Consider the following 20,330-nt stretch of genomic DNA (forward strand, 5'->3'; position numbering starts at 1 on the left):
TTCTAATCTCCACCCTCACCTGCAACTTATGATGGATAGCCGATTTGGTAAATGGGCTAGTCATCGAAAGGCTGAAGTTGCTAAGAGGCAAAATGAGCGTGAAGAACTTGGAGTTCTCCCACAGGGGGTGGGCGTGCCGTTATTTATCAAAAATGTGTGGTGGTGAATGAACGGGTGCTCAGTGGGGAACATGAAGTACAGAGTAAGAGTATATACACTAAATTCAATAATATATACATTCAAAATAAAAATAAGTAATAAACCGCTTAGGAATATACAGCATTGTAGGTATTGCCACTGAAATGCAAAATAGCGTTAGAATATAAAGTACAAGATGAGCAATGTGCATAGTAACCTATGGTAATGTATAATAACAACGACAACTGCGTGTCTTTTAATAATTGTTATTCAATGAGTGACTCATATGGAGTGAGGCAAGGCGCGGTTCAGGGAGGCGGAGCTTGCATGTTGATAGACAGCTCTGGGGGTCTCCCTGGTTGTCCTCCACAGTTCCAGGTGACCTCGGAGCACGCTCTGTTCTCCTGCTCCGTGGTGGATGTGTTCTCGCAGCTCAACCAGAGCTTCGAGATCATCAGGAAGCTGGAGTGTCCTGACCCACAGATCGTGGGACACTACATGAAACGATTTGCCAAGGTGGGTACAGACGCAGGGAAACACAATTCCTTAAGCCGCGAAATTCAATAGATAACAAGATGAATGGAACCACTGCAGACCTTGTGTTTTTTTGTTTTGTTTTTTGGTCCTTTAAGATAACACTTTATTAATCCCCGGGGAGAAATTCAGGATTTTCAGGAGAGGCATTTATCACCTATGATGTGCTGTTCAGTTACATAGACAAGAGCAGGGGTGGCCAACCTGCGACCGAAGCGCTATACGCGGCACGTAGACCCCCGCAGTATGGCCCTCCCATGGACACGGAAATATTTATTGAAGATGAATTCATAAAAAATATATATCTTTCTTTAAATAAAAACATAGATTTTGTTAAATTAAGCCTTGGTTTCTAATTCTATTTTATCTCATTGGTCAAATAGCTTAATTAGATATAAAGCTTTTGTACCATTTTTGGATATTTTGTGCCAGTTGTTTCTCTACAGGACTACTCTACAGAACAGGGTTTCCTCACATACTGTGAAGACCAGAAGACGCTTGCATGTTTATTGACTTGTTGCTCTGACTTTCCACACCAGACCATCAGCAACGTGCTGCTGTCCTACGCCGACATCATTTCCAAGTGCTTTGCCAACTACGTCACCATGGAGAAAGTGGTCAGTAGCGAGAATCAGGAAAAGCATACATCCGCATCCATTATTTTTTTGGCCAATGAGAAGTTTTAGAGAGTTCTGATTTCAGCGGAAAGATCTTTTATGTGTGTCGTGTTGTTTTGTTCCTAGCCGTGCATTCTGATCAACAACATCCAGCAGCTGAGGGTTCAGCTGGAGAAGATGTTCGAGGCCATGGGAGGAAAAGATGTGAGTGATGCTCATGTTCCTCTCTCCCATCGCCCCCCAGTCTATGTTGTACAGTAGATTGGTTCTGGTGTGTTTGTCTCTGTGTTAATGTTTCCTCTGACCTAGTTTTGTCCCTTAATGCTGTGTCTGAGTCTGATTGATCCAAATGGTGTCCAAATGCATGACTGTCCTGTCGCGTGTGTGTGTGTGTGTGTGTGTGTGTGTGTGTGTGTGCGTGTGTGCGTGTGTGTGTGTGTGTTCTGCAGCTATGCGTGGAAGCCAGCGATATCCTGAAGGATCTGCAGGTTAAGCTGAATAATGTCATGGACGATCTCAGCAGGGTCTTTGCTGTCAGGTACACAGAGACACACACACACACACACACACACACAGACACACACACACACAACACCACATCCACCTACAAGAAAAATATTTCTCAGCAGGGTCTTTGCCGTCCGATAAACACACATACACCTGTGCGCATGGACACAAACTAACACACAAACACACACACACACACGCACACACACCACACACACACACACACACACACACACACACACACACACACACACACACACAGTCCCTTTCAGCAGGGTCTCTGCAGTATGGGCGTGCACGTGAACATAAGCACATGCGCCTGCCCAGGACGCTGGGGTCTCAAGGGAGTCCTTGGTATGAATGGGACGACAAAGGAGCAGATGGAAGCCGTGGATCCAGTTCCGCTTCTCCACATCCGCTGCATGTCTTTCTCTTTATTCTCTCTCTTTTCCCCACTCGTTCTCTACTGCGCGTCTTAATAACAGATAGGCATGAGCACTGTGGTCAAACTGCAGCAGCATCCTCCGGAACAGAAGCGTTTCCTTTCTGTGCCTTTGCTGCGTTAGTTTCCAGCCTCACATTGAGGAGAACGTCAAGCAGATGGGGAGACATCCTGGGCCAGGTGAAAGGGCACCACCAACGTGGGCAACGCCAGCAGTGTGGCACAGGACGCCGACAATGTCCTCCAGCCCATCATGGAGTTCTTGGACAGCAAGTGAGTTCATCTTCCGTGTTGAAGTTTAATTGATAATTTGACACTTTAAATAAGTTTGAAGTTTACAATAAATCTCCGGCAATCTGTTGTTGTTTTCTTGTGTTTTCTTTTTTCAAGAGGAATCAAGTCAATTCCTTCCCGACTTTCCCCCTTCCTTTCTTTCCATCTTCTCTCTCTCTCTCTCTCTCTCTCTCTCTCTTTATATATGTATGCACGGATCCCACTTTTTCACTATCAATACTGATTCCAAATTCTAAACGAAGCACCGACGGATCCCATCCATCACCTGGACAGAACAGAGTTAGTTTGAGCTTTTTAATGGAAGATGATCAACGTTTAACGTCTTCTTAAATTAAAGACAACTTACATCAGGGGTTCTCGACATTTTTTTGGCCCATAACCCTGTTTCGAGAGGTTGTGACAACAGCGATTTAGACAGCGTGACAAGTCTTCTTCTTTTCTTTTATTATTATTTTTGAACCAGCACCAACAATTCTTATTAAGGCCAATAAGCAACTGATTAAGGCTAAATAAGAATCTTTCTTACTGTAATTTCAAAACTGACTGCATTATTGGTCAAGTATTTGTCTAAGTATCGACTATTTCAGACTAATATCTCACACCAGCATCTGCATCATAATGTGTCTTTATTTACCTTTCCTTCTCTCCTCGTTCTCTGCGTTTTAATTTCACTGCTGTTGTGCTGTGGCCGTAACAGCAGGAACAAGCCTCCTTCTGTCGCTCATTTCCCTGTCTCTCCCTCTTGCACCTGTTAGTCTGACGCTGTTCGCTAAGATCTGTGAGAAGACGGTGCTGAAGCGCGTTCTGAAGGAGCTGTGGAAGCTGGTGATGAACACTATGGAGAAGACCATCGTCCTGCCGCCGCTCACTGACCAGACGGTGAGGCTGGATTATTTTACTACATACATGTAGAGAGGTTCAATGCATGTGCAAAAGTCTGTTTCCTCTATGGTTGACTAGTGCGTTGATAGTGTTAATAACAAATGCAAGTCTGTTGTTGATAAAAAAAAAAAAACCACACAATTCTATTCGATAGATATTTTATTCATCAGCAGAGGAAAATTCTAGTGTTATAGCAGCACATATTGAAACAAATAGCTAGTCCCAATATTCATAAAAATAGAAAAAGATTGTCCCTATACAAAACCAAATTCAATTACAAACAGTAAAAAATGTTACTAAATTGGCAGTCTGTTCCATTTAATTTAGAAGAGAGCAAATCAACTACCAAACAAGTTTGTATGTCTTGCAAAGCAAATTATGCAAAACCAAACAAACAGCCAATACCTTCTTACAAACCGCCATTCAACTAGTCAACTATTTTGGCACATTCCTGAGCCTACAGATGTGTACATAGCAGTACATGGTCAGAGTAACTCTTCCTGTTTTACCTGCACTGTACAGAAGCAATAAACATTCACACATTCACACACACAGACACACACACACACACACAAACACACGTTTCTTATTCACATGCAAGGACACACACATGAACAGATGTCACCCAGGATCTGATGTGACTTGAGTAAGACTGCAGCGTCATTGTGTTGACAGCAGGCAACTGTTTTACATAACATGTCTACAAACACACACACACATACACACACACAGGCGCACACACACACACATACACACACACAGACATGCACACACACAGACATGCACACACACACATACACCTGCACACACAAACATGCAAACATACACATGCACACACACACACACACACACACACACACACACACACACACACACACACACACACACACATTTCTTATTCACATGCAATCACACACACATGAACAGATGTCACCCAGGATTTGATGTGACTTGAGTAAGACTGCAGCGTCATTGTGTTGACAGCAGGCAACTGTTTTACATAACATGTCTACACACACACACACACACACACACACACACACACACACACACACACACACACACCCGCGCGCACAGGCACACACACACACATGCACACACACACACACACATACACACATACACACATACACACACACACACACACACACACACACACACACGAGAGAAAGGGGGGAGTTAAACATCACACATGTCATGTGCGTTCCGATTCTAGATGGTTCTTCTAATAACAATGGCAGAGGAAGGCTGAAGAGTTGTTGTTTTTTTATTTTTATGAAACGGGCAACGGACATGTCCCCCTAACCAGCCCCAACATCATACATTATAAAGGCAGTGATGGCCCACTCTATTCACACCACCAAGCAAAATGACAACCTAGCATAGGAAAGCAAAAGGAGTGCACCATATCATCCTAACTCCAGCTCATGGCTGCTCTTCAAGATGTCCCTGACCTTGAATCTTGATAAATACAAAACACCCCCATTGACGTCAAGCACAACGCCAATCAGAGCGCAGAGTGAAAAATTATGCCCCAAAGTTTTTTTTTGGACGTTAAAAGATACATTTTGGAAAGCAGCCTCTTGTTTTCTTTTGTTTTTGGATATATCTGTTTTTTATTTGTCTGTCGTTACAAAAGAAAGAGCCTCATATCATTCTGTAGTGGATGACACAGTGGGTAATTTGAGTTATGTCCATCCAAAGAGAAATGTGAGTTTCTGCTGTGGGTGAGCAAAGTAATTCACAGATGTTGAAATGCAACGGCTGATTGAGTTCACAGCAGTCTATTGTGTAGCTGTTTACATTTCTGCTATGCTTGCCTCCCAATCTCTACACTATTCCAGTGACATATTTGCTGACCCTACATAATCTGACAATCTGGGGCTCTGCAGCTCTGTGTTTTGGCTTCATAAGCGTTAAAGCTGCGTAGTGCTCATTCTGTCTCTGCTGATAGAGAAGGGATATTACAGCAACATTACAATTCCTTTAAAGGATGGGTTTGCCATTTTTCAACCCAGGCCTTATCAAAATGTTGGTTCCTATCATGAGAAAACATCTGCTGCATCTTCCCGCTGCGCATTTATGCATTCCAATGGGGCAAATATTTATAGGAAAAACTCTCATTATAGTCCAACGTGTCTTTGTGTATTATTGAACATGTTTTGAACAACTGTAATGTCAGTTTTTATTTAAAACGACTTTTTGTAATTGCTGTAGTAAATCCAAAGCATAACATTGGCTAAAGTAGGGTTGCCGGTAGGTAGCGATGCAACTTCCTGTTTCTAGTCTCTGACGTTAGCATGGATATAGTCAAAAAGTTGTGCGCAAGAGCAAAATAGTCAATAAAAGCCTGAAAAACCTGATAAAATGCACAGCTTGAGCTTCCTGTTTGCCCCATGAGAAGCTGCAGCAGAGTAGTGAGTTTCTCAACAGTAAAGAGTTCAAAAAGCTTGTGTGAAAGGGTATAAATTATGGGAGCCAACATTTTAATATGGCCTGGGTTGAAAATAATAGACAACCTGCCAGTCGTCCTTCCTCCCCATGCTCCGTCAATTATCCCAGTTCCAGCACAGAGTTGGCATGTGAGTGGCCAGGGTGTCTTGGGGAAATCAGTGGGTTAAGATATTTTTGTCGAGATTGTATAGAAAGTAGGGACGATCAACAAACAACCTGGCACTGAAGACAGTATACCAATGTACCATAGTATTTCAAATGCTATTTTACGTCAAAAGTCATGGTAAATGCAGCCCTACTAGTCCCCGCAGCCCTACTGTTGGTGTTTTTTGTGATTGATGTGGGGCTCTTTTTAGCTTGACTGACCCTTTTCTCTGGTTGTTGTTACTATTACACCCTGCTCCCACCGCTCTCCCTCCACAGATGATTGTAAGTACGGCAGTCCTGCGTGTGTGTCTGTCTGTCTGGTGTCTACGACGATCAGTCCCTGCTATATGTGGCTGCAAATCTCCCCTGTTCTATCCTACATGACCCCAACCTCCCGTCCTCTCTGCTCATCTCTTACTGATCCGACCTGCACTCTCTCTCTCTCTCTCTCTCCCTCTCTCTTCTTTATTGGATCAGCCATTCTTCTCTTCTCTTGTCTCCTCTTCTCCCCCCATCCCCTGTCCTCTCCTCTTCTTGTCCTCCACACCCTGTTCGCCTCCAACTCTGTCTCTGTCCGAGGAGGCAGACGCATGGTGCATTCCTGACTGGTTCTGAGAGGCCCCACCCCCTCTTTAACCCCTTCACCAATCAGATGCCTTTTCCACTGTCTCGCTTTCCTCAACCAGGAAGTGGCACTCCTCTCTCTCTCTCTCTCTCTCTCTCTCTCTCACTCTCGCGTCTGTTGTTGCCTTGTTTCTTCTTCTCCTTCGCTCGTCTCCTTCTACTTCTACTTCTCTTGCATTGTGGCCTTCCCTTGGACTCAAGCTGGGTGACTCTGGGTGCCTCTTGGCAGCTTGGTATCTGGTGTTCTACCCCCTTGCCCAAACCCACCCCCCCCCCCTTCCAGACCCATGACCCTTGACCTCTGACCTCTTCCCTTCTCCACCCCCCTCCTGCCCCTTGCCCCACCTGTTTGAAGTGTTTATTCCCATGTGGGTTTGTTGCTTGCATCTGATGTACTTTAACACTACAGTCTTCTCTGGGTATCCTGTACCACATTGTACTGTACTGTATGTCTCTTTGCAGGCCTGTGGTGTTGGTCTGTCTTGGTTTGGTTCCATGTTCTGCTGAAATCTTTCACGATGACTTAATGCTCATGATCCTAAGTGGTGTTTGTTTCCGGCACTGACAAACAAAAGGCCTTTTACTACCTTGAAATGTTATGGGGTCACAAACACAAGCCATAGATGTCAGAGTTCCTGTGTTCCAATAATCTAGTGCATAAGAAAATACTATTGGTGCCTTCATTGTTCAGATTTTTTGTTTATTTTCAGAATTGTTTTTCATAATAGAATCTTTCAATTGCTTTACTGCAATAGCTTTTACACCATCTCATGTGGGTACATATATATTTACCATAGCAATCACATTAAGCCGTTTATTTCTTATTTATTCTTAAAATCCAGTCAGTACTGCACACAGCCTCTACCTGAAGTTAAAATTGACTCTGGTGTTGTATCGAATTTGTCCGTATGCAATTTTGTGTCCAATTTCTCTGGGATATAATTCTCTTCTAACATTCTTAGTTATGTAACCATGCAGCAAAATAGATTTGCCATTTAAATGATGAAACCATCAGTCAGAACAGAAAAAATTGATCTTGCTGGTTCTGAAATATATGCAGTCAGTTCATCAGTGGCATATTCATACAAATTATTCCAACATTTTATGCTTGGCAACAAAGTCCTTTCCGCATTGCTAGTGACTGTGTTATAGAAGCAAATCTTCTGAGTAAAATTTTTGTGGGAAATAAGTATTGGAGCACCCAAAAATGGAAAACTTGCTATTGGGTTCATAGTAAACCTCAGCTTATTATTTATTGGTCACGATGAAACCGAACATTGTATTTGCTTTGCCTGAGAACCTCCAAATGCTGCCCATCTGACAAAATGATGCATGCACTTTGATTGTGTAATCCCACTGAGCCAGTGAGCGCTGCTTAGATGGCAGCCAAGCAGGGCTGCAGGGATCGCCACTTCCTGAAGTATTAACAGCGTGCTTTCTTTTCAGGGGAGGCTGAAGAGTGCTTCTCACAGTGATGTAAGGAAAAAAAAACCTTAAATCAATGTGTCCTGTCTTTCTTCCTCTGTCTCCCTTCTCTATGTCTCCGTCTCCTTCCCCTCGGCCGTCCAACAGACCAGGGGAAACATCTGTCACTTTTTCCCTTGTGTGGGTGACATAAATGCCCTGAAAAATACCAGCTTTTTAACTTTTTAGTGGCCCACGGCGCTCGCCTCTGTCTTCACTATAACTTAATGTAGCAGTGAAGTGGTTTACAAACTTTTTTGTCAGTAGTAGAAAAACCTTCTATATTTAATCCCTTGGCATTAATAACGTCAAAAGAAAAGGTGACCAAACAAGTAACCTCATTTATTGAAATAACATAATGTAGAACATGAACATCCATGTTTTGTGCCACGTTTTCTGTTTACCTCTACCCATTTAAAATTCTTCATTAAAAACATTAAATGCAAACATCAAATGCTTTGTTATAATTTTGCTTCATTCATTTCAGTAAGCTTTTGTGGATGGAAAAATTAAAACGAAATGTATAATTTAGGATTTATTCAGTCATAAACAATAGTTCCGCTCTACATAATTTACCCTCAATCTTCTGCGCCCCTCCTGCAATACACTCACGTCCAGTCTAGGGGCTGTGCCCTGCACTTTGAGAACCACTGTAGTAATGGAGCATCGGTCTAATTACTTTTACATGACTGAGTCTTAACTGCATTTCTCGCCTCGCTGACTCAATAGACAGCACAATACAGCTTTATATGCCCATTTTTAAAATCAGTTCAACTTTATTTTCATTATACTGCCTCAGAGTGCACGTGCAAGTGGACTTTCAACCCCCAATGGTGCAAATAGACAATAAGGTCTGAAAATAATTTCAGGAGGGTGATAAAAAATGAGTATTATTTATTTAGGAGTGATAAAATATCTCCCGCAGAGAGGCTATCTCTCTTCATTTTTTAAAGGCAAACTTTTAGATATATATGCAGAAGCTATAAGTATATTCTGATTTATATCACTGCAGGCTCAGCCTCGAGAGACCTGCTATAACACACTTAAATGAAAGCTGCTCTATCCGTCACTCTGTGTGTGCGTGTGTGTGTGTGTGTGTGTGTGTGTGTGTGTGTGTTTGAGTGTGTACTGTATGTATCTGCGTTTAATGCGCTCACACTGAGCTGAGCCACTTTGTTTTCTCTTTTGTTCCGAAATATCTTACCCTGGTGTGTGTGTGTGTGTGTGTGTGTGTGTGTGTGTGTGTGTGTGTGTGTGTGTGTGTGTGTGTGTGTGTGTGTGTGTGTGTGTGTGTGGTTGTGTGTGGTTGTGTGTGTGGGTGTGTGCCTGTCCAAGTGTGTGCATGTGAGAGAAATCGTGGGTAGAACACTAGCGCTTGAATAAAACATATATTGAGAGGATTAATAAGTGTATGTGGGTCTCAAACGTTGTCGTCCCCTGTGTGACAATAAAATTGTTTACTGCCTCTCTATATTTTTGTGATAACTATGTTTTCCTTCATCTCTCTCTCTCTCTCTTTTTCTCTCTATCTGTCTCTCTCTCTCTCTCTCTCTCTCTCTCTCTCTCTCTCTCTCTCTCTCTCTCTCGCTCCAATTTTCTCCCACCTTCTTTGCACCAGGGCACTCAGCTGATCTTCAACGCTGCCAAGGAACTGGGTCAGCTGTCCAAGCTGAAGGTACGACAGCCTTGGATTTGTCACTAAATAATGCCGGAAAGACAATATGACGTTCTGTTCTTTACTGAAGATGGTGTGTGTTTGTCTCTCTCTCTATCTCTCTGTCTGCCCTTATCGCTCTCTTTTTTGGCCTTCAGGAGCACATAGTTCGCGAGGAGGCCAAAGCTTTGTCACCTAAACAGTGTGCTGTGATCGAGCTGGCTCTGGACACTATAAAGGTACGTTCTGATTGTCCCACGTGCAAAAAGAGTATTGAGAGTGATGCTTAACTGGAGGAATTATCCTCAAATCTTTGACTCTGTGTATCCCTTAAAGCAGAGGTGCTTAATTCCAGGTCCAGATAGTAAAGATCCCCAAGCCATGTTTTTGCTATAGTCATTCACTGATCAGCTGATTTTACTCAGTAGTTGGATCCCTGGGTTGATGCTTAGTAAGAAATCCACATTGGTTGACTCCAACTCCTAGAGTGGATTTTTAATTTCTGAACCCAGATTTTACACCTGTGCCTTAAAGTATAAGTACCAAAATCATATTCTGTAATGTGAGTATTCCTTCTAGAGTGTCTACTTATAATAACGCATTTTCCACCTCTGAAACACTGATATTGTTGTGCTAAGAAGATATAATACCTTAGTACCATTGCTGTTTATAATGTTATTCAACGGTGAGAATTAGGAGATAACAAAACAATATCCTGTTTACAGCAGGCATCTGAGTCAGAGCTTCAGTGTTGCCATGGATTTTACTTTAACGGATTTGTTTGCACAAAATAACAAAATCCAAAATGTGCAAAAATGAAATGTACTGCACACATGTATTCACACCTCGAATGAAGATGCTGTCTAGGAAACACAGTGGTACATGGGTCACATTTCTGTGTTCAGTACAGTTGATAAGATTGTGATACAGTACTTTATGTATTATTTTTCCATCCAGCAATATTTCCATGCTGGAGGTGTGGGTCTGAAGAAAACGTTCCTGGAGAAGAGTCCCGACCTCCTGTCGTTGCACTATGCCCTGTCACTCTACACCCAGGCCACAGACAAGCTGATCAAGACCTTTGTCCAGTCCCAGAATGCACAAGGTATGCCAAGGGCGGTTTTCACTTTTTGTTTTGCACTTATGTAAACGTATTTTCCCCTGGAGATGTTACATCTGCTTTCATGAGAATATTGTTGTTGTTGTTCTCTTTTTCCTCCGACAGTATACTTGAGCTAACGTAGTACATCTCACTTCTATGTTTAAAATGTATGGATTTCCTAGATGTTCCGGCTCTATTCTCTAAAGAAAAGAAGAAACAACAAACATCTTCCAGAGTTTTGTAGAACTCAACTTGGAAGCTCAAGTATCTTGACATTTCTGTTTATTCTTTTTACTGTTGTTGACATTGAGTTGTCAGTTAACCAACCCCAGAGAAAAAAATCCCATCCCACTGGGATCTCTCTTATTTTTTGGGTGGTTCATGTTTAAAGATGTAAGTCTGTTTTCAGCTTTGCTCATATTTCTCTGTTCCTTCTACTCTCCACTCTGTCTTTCTCCTCTCCCTCCCTCCGCCTCTGGCTCTGTCTCTCTCTCCTTCTCCTTTCTCCCCTGCGCCCTCTCTCTGGGCCAGTGTTCGGAGGGAAGGGGGTGAGGTTCACCACTAGTGAGGATGTGTACCCAGAGAAGGGTATGTGGACCACAGGCTCTGTGCTTGAGACACCCAGGACCACCCCCCAAACCCCGAACCCTCCCCCCACGTGCATCCTGAGACTGCCCTGCCTGCTCATCCCAAACAGAACTGAACATACATAATCCCACTATCCCACTCTCGTTTTCCCTGTTTCTCTCTTTACCATCCGTCTCCACAAATACATACATACTGTACATACATCACACATGGACGCCACACAAACTTTCTTCGCAGACTTTTGTCATTCATGCATGCAACGCACACTGATGTCCGTACGCACTGGATACATACACCCCTGTATGTATGAGCAAAACACCAAGGCATGATCTGCGGACATCAGACACAGAGTAAACCCGGCCCTTCTGTATGGAGGCAACTTGATGTGTGTGTGTGTGTGTGTGTGTGTGTGTGTGTGTGTGTGTGTGTGGTAGAGAGAGAGAGAGAGAGAGAGAGAGAGAGAGAGAGAGTTAAGCCTGAGCACACAAACATGCACACACTTACATATCAGTTCAGAGTTAAGGCTCCATGTTGGTTTTGTTTTTTGTTTTGTTTTTTGGGGGGGGGGTCTAAAGTTGATTTAGTGAAGAAAAAAATGCACAAGAGCGGAAGTCATGTGAACGGTTTCACTTTGACTCCTCCACATGAAATGAGTCCTCTTGTTGAACATAAGGTGAAGAACAAGAACCAGTTCTGCAAAACTGTTCTTCACACTCTCCACTTCCTTCTCCCACTGACTGCGCTGGCTACAGAGCTGGAGCTCCAGAAATCTGAGAGAGTGAGAGAGAGAGAGAGAGAGAGAGAGAGGGATTATTTAAAATATATATGGCTTGATTGCCAAGTTTGCTGGTGCTATTTTCATTGCTGTGCCACAGTGTTGTAACAGAATTGTGTGAAGCTATTGAATTTACTACACATCTGAAATATTTGTGTACACAAAGATGAAAGGAGGTTAGCTTTGCCTGAAATATGGAGTTTTTGCATTCAATGCAGATAGTGGATTTGTCTCCCATTACTTGCATTAAACTCCTGAAGGAGGGATGAGGCGTCTAGTATGGAGAAAAGGCTGCAACCTACCAACGTACTACATAAGGGGCGACTATAAAAATGGGATGAAGCTTTAACAAATCTGAACTATTCCTTTAATGAGCCACTTAAACTTTTAATTTGTTACGGTCATAGAGGCGGACCCACGGGGCCCGGCTGTCTTTTACAAGGGCTCTGACTCAGAGGAATCCCTTTTTTGCAACTGAAATGTTAGTGCAGTGATGATGAAGAAAATTATCACAGGGCTTGCCATCCTCGCATCCACCTTTCTATGCACCGAGACACACACACACACACACACACACACACACACACACACACACACACACACACACACAGTGTCCACGTGCAGTATTGCCCTCCCTCCAGCGGTGGCTAGAACGGGTGTTTACCCCTCTGCGGCTCATGCCCCTGGTCAAGCTGCCAAGTCATCTAACCCGAAACAGTCCATGGGTCAGGTGGTACGGCTGTCCATCGTTCTAGATTAGTGTCAGAGATTTTGACTTTCTCTTTCTCCATTGCTCTCTGTCTCTTTCTCTCTCTGTCTTTCTCCCTCTGTCACTTTCTCTGGTTCATTTGAGTCAGTCCAGGAGCTAAACAGAGACATTAAAGTCAAGATTCTGCCCGTCTGGTCTTGCTCTACATTCTCTTTCAGGGGATGTGATTTAATAACATGTTTCAACACACAAGCACAGGCTTCCACTGCAGGATTCTGAGAATTTGAATGCTCTAAGAAAAGAGGACATATCTATATAGAATTGGGATAGGGTTAGGGTTAGATAGGAGAAAGCGCTGTTTTGTCAGTGACATAAGATAATCAAATAGTGTAATATCAAAATGAAATGTGTGTAGGTTGTATGTTGTGTGTAGGTTCTAAAGTCAAATGTGTGTAGGTTCTTCCCCATTTTTACTTTCTCGTGAATATCATTAGTTGGAGGGTCGATGCTAATTATCCCCCAACTAATCAATCTCAATGGCCAAGCCTTCAGAGCCTATTAAATGATTAGAGCGTCAGCAGGTGAGGGCCTGTTGAGTTTCTGGTATAGAATTGACCATTAGTGAATGAGGAAATGAACAAGTCATGACTGCTTACAGCTTTTGTTAAAGAAAATAAAAAAAATACAAAGGACAATGTGTGGAAGGTACAATCAGTAATATTATATTAACTTGCTGCCCAAATTGACCAGGATATATCATATGAGGCTCATTGTCCAGTGTCACCGATTGTGCCTTTAAGTTAAACAGTGTTTCCCAGCGATGTTCTGGAACCGTTCCTGCATGGGATCATGTGTGAATGGGAACAGGGATCAATATTCCGGGAAATCTGTTCCGATAATTAACCACTTCAAGACATTTCCGGGAAAATGCCAGGACGGCTGTGTTACAGCTGTGTTGTGAGTGGAAGCTGTAAGATTGCAGGAACAAGCATGTAAAGAAGGGGTGGATCCGAAAATGGTATATGCAAAGCCCAACTAGTGGGTTTTTACGAATATTTATTTCGTACAAATATTAAAAACAAAAATTATTTTCGGGAAGAAAAAAAAACATTTGGAAAAATGACAAGTTTGAACCGTGGTGCTCGGCTGCAAAGATGAGAAACTGAAACACGCCCAGTCTCTATGGAGACAGGTCCTTGCATTCTTAAAATTTATTATTTTTCTTCTTAAAAATGCAGACATGTCTTTTACAGTTAGGTGTGCTGTGCGGTTCCAAAACCCCAATAGTCAGAAAAATGTCCCATTGCACCCGGGAAGGTCAAATAACATCATTCTGCCTAAAAGCCATGTGCTTCTCTATGATATGTAACAAGTTAACAAATTAGGTTAACTATAATTTAAACATTCCAAATAATAATTATAATTAAATGAATCTACTCTGAGGAAAATTCATCAATCTTTGTCCATTGTTCATACTGAATATTCAAACAGAACAAAGCACATGGCAAATTATTATGTAGAATGACATCATCGGACCTTCCCGGGTGCAATGGGACATTTTTCGGAATATTTGGGTTTCAGAATAATGGGATGTCAGAACAATGGGCAGTTCCCCTGCCCGCACTGGCAGCACAGGAGCATGGAGCTGGAGAGGGAATGAGCAGGCAGGGAGGGGTGGAGAACATTCCTTCTCTGGAGGCAAAGAGAGGACAGGTTGAAAATGATCACATTGATTAAATAACTTTGGGTTAGGGTTATTGCGTCCGGGAACGGGCGCTCTGTCCCCGCTCAGTCAGCAGAGAGAATTAGGTCTGCTCGGGAGGGGCGGGGAGACGGGAAGCAATGCACTGGTCTCTTGGGGCCAGGAAAAAAACAAAACAGATTCAAATTGTACATCCGTTGCTGACACGGATTGTCCAAACGATGGCATTCTTGGCAGCATCTCCTCTTTTCTCAGCAAACAAAGTTTATTTTTCATTTTTCATGGAAGCCCTCCATAAAACAGACAGGACCAGATGGATAACTGCTGCCCTCTCTGGTTCCATTGGCAAGGGGACCAACCATCCCATAATGCTCTTTGGGGAGATGAATGCCAGGAGCTCTCTGTTGTTCCTGGCAGCTCCCACAGACACCTTGCTTAGTGGGTGGCTGGTTGAACATGCACAGGCACGCATAGGCTGCTTCTAGCTGCCACAACATTTTGATGTAAGTGAAAACATTAATTTAAATGGAGTACATGTGCATCCATCTCACACATCCATCTTGATTTTGTCCTTCACATAGATCTGACACATCTTTCAGCTTTATGTGTCGCACACACTTCAAATGGTGGCCAGTGAAACGAGTTCTCTGCTTTTAACCCATCCTCGCTTGTCCTTCCTCCGGGGGGCAACCAGGAGCAGTAGGCAGCATACAGTGACACGCGCGGAGACTAGTTACAAATGTCCATCACTGGTCAGACCACGATGTTCTGCATTTTTTTGGTGGGGGTCCTTACTGATGTTTCATTGGTGGAAACCCCATGTGAGCACCGGGAGAACATGCAAACTCCACACAGAAAGGCCCCTTATCGGGAGATAACCCGCCATAGCACACCACCCCAGGTGGGAATTGAACCCAGGACCTTCTTGCTGTGAGGCAGCAGTGCATTGCACTGGGCCACTGTAGCCCTGTGTCTCAGATTCAGTGCTGGTGTTTTCATGCAGACAATTGTCCAGCAGTCGTCCTTCGAGACTGAGTGAAGTCATCAGAATAATTGTTTTCTGCATATCGCCATCCTCTCCCTGACCACATCATATTGGGAGCTATCAGAGTAGTACCATGAACCCCAGGACCTGAAGCCCCCAAGCCAAGCAAGGGTCAGGGTGAGTGGTTTAGCCATGTTGGATGCACAGGGGCACATGTGGACCAGCTCCGCTCTTTTTGATTTGGAACATAAAAAACAGTGATGTATAGTTCAATAAGTGCATGTCACAGAAAGGTCAGCCATGCAGACATATACGGGCCTCTAACCAACATAGCCTTTTAAAGATATTTATGTCCATTTTTGGCCTGGACCTTATTTTGCTAACTTTTTCTCATCTCAGAAGAAAATCTTATTTTATCTTATTTTATTTTAAGCATTTTAACGATCTTGGAATTGTCCGGATTGACTGCACCACAGCAGCTGAAATCCAGGTCAAAGGTGGATGGTATTTTCCTTGACCTAGCCCTGGGGCTGTGTGTCAGGGCTGTACTAAGAGCTCCTAATGCATTAAGACCATGTTCCCCCTCAGTGGATTCTCCTCCCAATCCCTGCTGATCAAGCGACACCATGCTTGGGTGCATTTCTTTACCAAGGAATGGGTGTGTGTGCATCTGCCTGTCAGGATCCTTATGAGCATGTTCTGACCGGATCCGTGTCAGGAGAACCATGACACTGATGAGGATGATGATGATGATGATGATGATGATGATGAATACGATGATGAACGATTCCTACTAACCACTATGCATCCAAGCGGCTGCACTCTGTGGGACAACAGAGACAATTTGCATCTATGAGTGGACCTGAACAAGCCCCAGTATTTCCTCTCAATATGAAAAAAGAACACTCTCCCTAAACTGTTTGGTTTGTAATTGAAAAAAAATCTACCTGGAAATAGAAACAATTGGAAAAGAAAATATTTCATGATGATCACTGTGATTAGGTGCCAGAGTGCCACTCATAGCTGCTTGATCTAAATGCTCCCATACAGGCCACAGCAGTATGTCACCATGCCTTTTTCTTTGTCCTCCTCTTGTGAAATTCTCATCTCAGTATGGAGCAGTGTTTGTTAGGTCGATTGATATCCAATAACTTAATGCGGCAAGGGTTGTGGTTAAATCCATTTCAAGGTTTACTTAGGCTGTTACTGGAATGGAATTGATCGGCAACCTCATCCCATTACCCGAGCGGGTGAAGGAGTGGACGGGAGAGGAGGCATGGCGACTAGTGGTAGTGTGAAAACCTGTGATAGGAGTGACGAAGCGGGCCCTACACTTCCAGACTCCAGGGCTTTGTCTCACCTGTCTCACCTGTCTGTACCTGCCAGGTTCTGGGGTGGATGACGCTGTGGGAGAAGTGTCCATCCACGTGGAGATCTTCACGCACCCCAACACAGGGGAGCACAAGGTCACAGTGAAAGGTAAAGGATTTGCTTCTTGTGCCGTGAAATTAAAGTGAGTTTTTCTAAAGCCCAGAAAAATAAGGAGAGACAGTTTCTATCTCTCTGCCATGTATGTGAAACCTCAATCAAAGCACAAAACAATGTAAATACAGTGAAAATATCAAGTCTCTTTCTTGTCTCTCAGTGGTGGCGGCCAACGACCTGAGGTGGCAGACGCAGGGAATATTCCGGCCTTTTGTGGAGGTCTACATCATCGGCCCCCACCTCAGTGACAAGAAGAGGAAATACGCCACCAAGTCCAAGAACAACAGCTGGGCTCCAAAATACAACGAAACCTTCACCTTGTGAGTAGAAATCTTGGATGTTCCGTGATAGTGATAGTACCGGTTATAGTAAAAGGGATTGTTATAGTGATAGCAGTAGTTTTCTTTTTTGCAAATACAGTGGTGCTAGCGTTCCACATTTGCATAACTGTTATGTTTTGGCCTCAGTGGGAGCTTTAAAACCAATCTGCGTTCTGATACCCAAATTCAAAGTATTTCGGTGACTTTTCTTCTCTGTCTTCAGCACGCTGAGCAATGAGGTGGGCCCGGAGTGCTATGAGCTCCAGGTGTGTGTGAAGGATTACTGCTTTGCCCGCGAGGATCGCACCGTGGGCATGGCGGTCATGCAGTTGAAGGACATGGCCTCTAGGGGCAGCGTTGCGTGCTGGCTGCCGCTGGGAAAGCGTATCCACATGGACGAGACGGGCCTCACTGTGCTGCGCATCCTGTCCCAGCGCAACAACGACGACGTCGCCAAGGAATTTGTCAAGCTCAAGTCCGACCAGCGCTCGGCGGAGGAGGGACGCAGCTAAGGAGGCGAAAGAGGAAAAAAAGAAATAAAACTGACGCTCGAGCAGGCGGAGCCACCTGCTGCTCTGGAGTTCTCCTGAACCATCGCTCACTACTGCCCTCGTTCCACATGCGTCCATTTCACTTACGAGGATTCAACTTGTATATTGTGACATACAAAGCAACACTTGTTGTCCTTACAGCACAAATGTCTTTCATAAATATTATCGATCATTATGTAGATGCACACATCGATGACGTAAAGCTTAAAATGGACGTCAGTTCAACCCTCAGTTTAACCTCCTTCCCGACCTCTAGCAGTCATGCCATTCCAAAGACGCCTTTTTTCGAGATCGCTAAAGGTGTGCGTTTTTCTCAACGCCATTATTCTGTCACGTTCTGTCGCCATTTCTTAGCCTTCTACCAACCTCTCCGCCCCCTCCTCTTCTCGCCGCCACGTTCCAGTTTGCTTGGTCCCCTCGCTGGCTTATATCCGCCCAGGGAGGGGAGCCGTGCCAATAGATTATCACTGAAATAATGCCACGACCACCGCCAAGCACAAAAGGACCAACTGTCCAAGCGACCAATCGGGCTTTACAGCCTCAAACATTCCAATGTAGGGAGGGCGAGGAGTAAAGCACGCTTTATTTCTGATAGTAGAACAAGATTTAAATGTATCCAGTTTTATTTTATTTTTTTCAAAATTATATTTATTTATTTTTTAAACAATATATATAGGTATGGGTGCAGTGTTATATACAGATATTTTGAGATTTTTACGAGATAAATAAGGCTATAATAAGAGGATTTAAGGTGAAGGTATTGTACTTGAAAGACTGTCCCTGTCTGTCTGTCCATCCGTCCACCTGTCTGTCCGTCTGTCCACGTCTGTAACAGAGCACACTGCCTGACACCCTCAATGCCTTCTGTCCAGTTGACCCTAATGTGTGTGTGTGTGTGTGTGTGTGTGTGTGTGTGTACTCACTGTACAGAAACACCTCGCAATGGAGGCAAGCCTTCATCAGAACGGATGTGTGACTAAACGTGTGCGTGTTTATTTGTACGTACTGTTGATATACAGTACGCAGTATGAATGTATTGTTTGTATGTTTCCAAGATGTTTTGATGTTGACCTCATGTAGCTACCAGTGTTGCCTGTTACCTGCAAATGTAATCACAGGAAGCCATCACAAGCAGCGGGATGATAGAAGAGTTTTTAGGGAGTTTCTTAAGTGTCTTTTTTCCTTGTGGGAGACCGCGAGTCAGGTCTTATGAGGGTTTTTCTTTCATCTTTTTTGTCTCATTGTGAAAGCTCCATCTCCGGCCCGACACATTGATTTATCGTCGTGTCTCGTGTGTGTGTGTGTGTGTGTGTGTGTGCTAAAGGGAGGGGAGGTCTGTCTGCCCTGTGGTGGGTGTGCCTTTTTTCGGAGGAAAGAACAGTCACTCCCCTTGTTCCTAGAAAACATTGAGCCAATCCAATCAATGTCTCCAAGCTGGGAGTCCATCGGCGTGTCCCAGAAGGAACCTGCGTTGCCATAGCGTCTCAGACACTAAACTACGATGTCAGTGTGAGGTATTAGAACACTATAACAACCTCCCCCCTTTGCCAGGTCTCTTTTCTCTCCATCTTCGAAGGGAAAGCACAAATCACCCATCATCCCGAAAACCGACATTGAGGTGCTGTTAACCCCTGATCTAGAGTAACACCGGACCTCTCCTTAAGGGCTGCAGAACCAGACCAGAACCGGGCCTGGATCTATCTACTACTGAGGGTCTACATACAACATGGTACTGTATGCTGGCTTACTGTACATACTGCGGTGTTGTGGCGTAAATAGACATGCACGTGCAAAAATGAAACACAGGGTCTCTACTTCTTTAGACATGAGGTAGACATGTCGGACTGCGGTCTCAATATTTCTGTTTTTAAAGCATCCAAGCAGTTACCGAAGAACATTAGACACAACATTAGCTCAGTTAAAAAGGCCAGTTTGTCACCAATGCTTCACACCTTATCACACAAGTCAAAAATGGACCATGGGACGAGGCTAATATTCATCCAATGTCAAAATAATTCAGTTTTGGCTATTGGTTTTAGCCGACTACTAACCTTGGGATTCTGCCTGCGAGTGAACGGAAGAAATGTCCTTTTTTTATGTTTGGGGGGAAAGAAACCCAGTTTTGTTGTCAGTTAATCGTTCTATCCTGTGTAGCTGTCCCTCCCCTCCACTAGAAAGCTCTTGGAAGAATAGTAACTGAGTATCTTGTTTATGCCCCTTTGTTCATATGCCTGCTGTCACAACTGAACTCTATGCATCTAACGTGTAACGTGTGTGTGGATTGGTCGTTCCTTCTTCGATCTTTTGAAGTTCACATTGTGACTTATTATTCTTATCAGCACAAGGGTCTGATATC

The 20,330-nt window shown here is 43.7% G+C and overlaps 1 protein-coding gene across 1 annotated transcript in view; it reads left to right on the plus strand.

Moving 5' to 3' along the window:
• unc13a (unc-13 homolog A (C. elegans)) overlaps positions 1 to 17,935 on the plus strand; it is a gene marked incomplete at both ends in the record, with an annotated part of 60,057 nt that extends 42,122 nt beyond the window's left edge. Inside the window, 16 exon segments of the mRNA XM_080024603.1 lie at positions 511 to 654; positions 1,212 to 1,286; positions 1,416 to 1,493; positions 1,739 to 1,827; positions 2,363 to 2,399; positions 2,401 to 2,421; positions 2,423 to 2,511; positions 3,288 to 3,411; positions 8,086 to 8,115; positions 9,722 to 9,778; positions 9,916 to 9,996; positions 10,715 to 10,862; positions 11,391 to 11,447; positions 17,005 to 17,097; positions 17,264 to 17,423; positions 17,647 to 17,935. Coding sequence (XP_079880729.1) covers positions 511 to 654; positions 1,212 to 1,286; positions 1,416 to 1,493; positions 1,739 to 1,827; positions 2,363 to 2,399; positions 2,401 to 2,421; positions 2,423 to 2,511; positions 3,288 to 3,411; positions 8,086 to 8,115; positions 9,722 to 9,778; positions 9,916 to 9,996; positions 10,715 to 10,862; positions 11,391 to 11,447; positions 17,005 to 17,097; positions 17,264 to 17,423; positions 17,647 to 17,935 — 1,572 coding nt within the window.
• Between the last annotated feature and the right edge of the window lie 2,395 nt (positions 17,936 to 20,330).

The sequence above is a fragment of the Zeus faber genome (genome assembly GCF_960531495.2).
Source record: "Zeus faber genome assembly, chromosome: 1".
Taxonomy (NCBI): domain Eukaryota; kingdom Metazoa; phylum Chordata; class Actinopteri; order Zeiformes; family Zeidae; genus Zeus; species Zeus faber.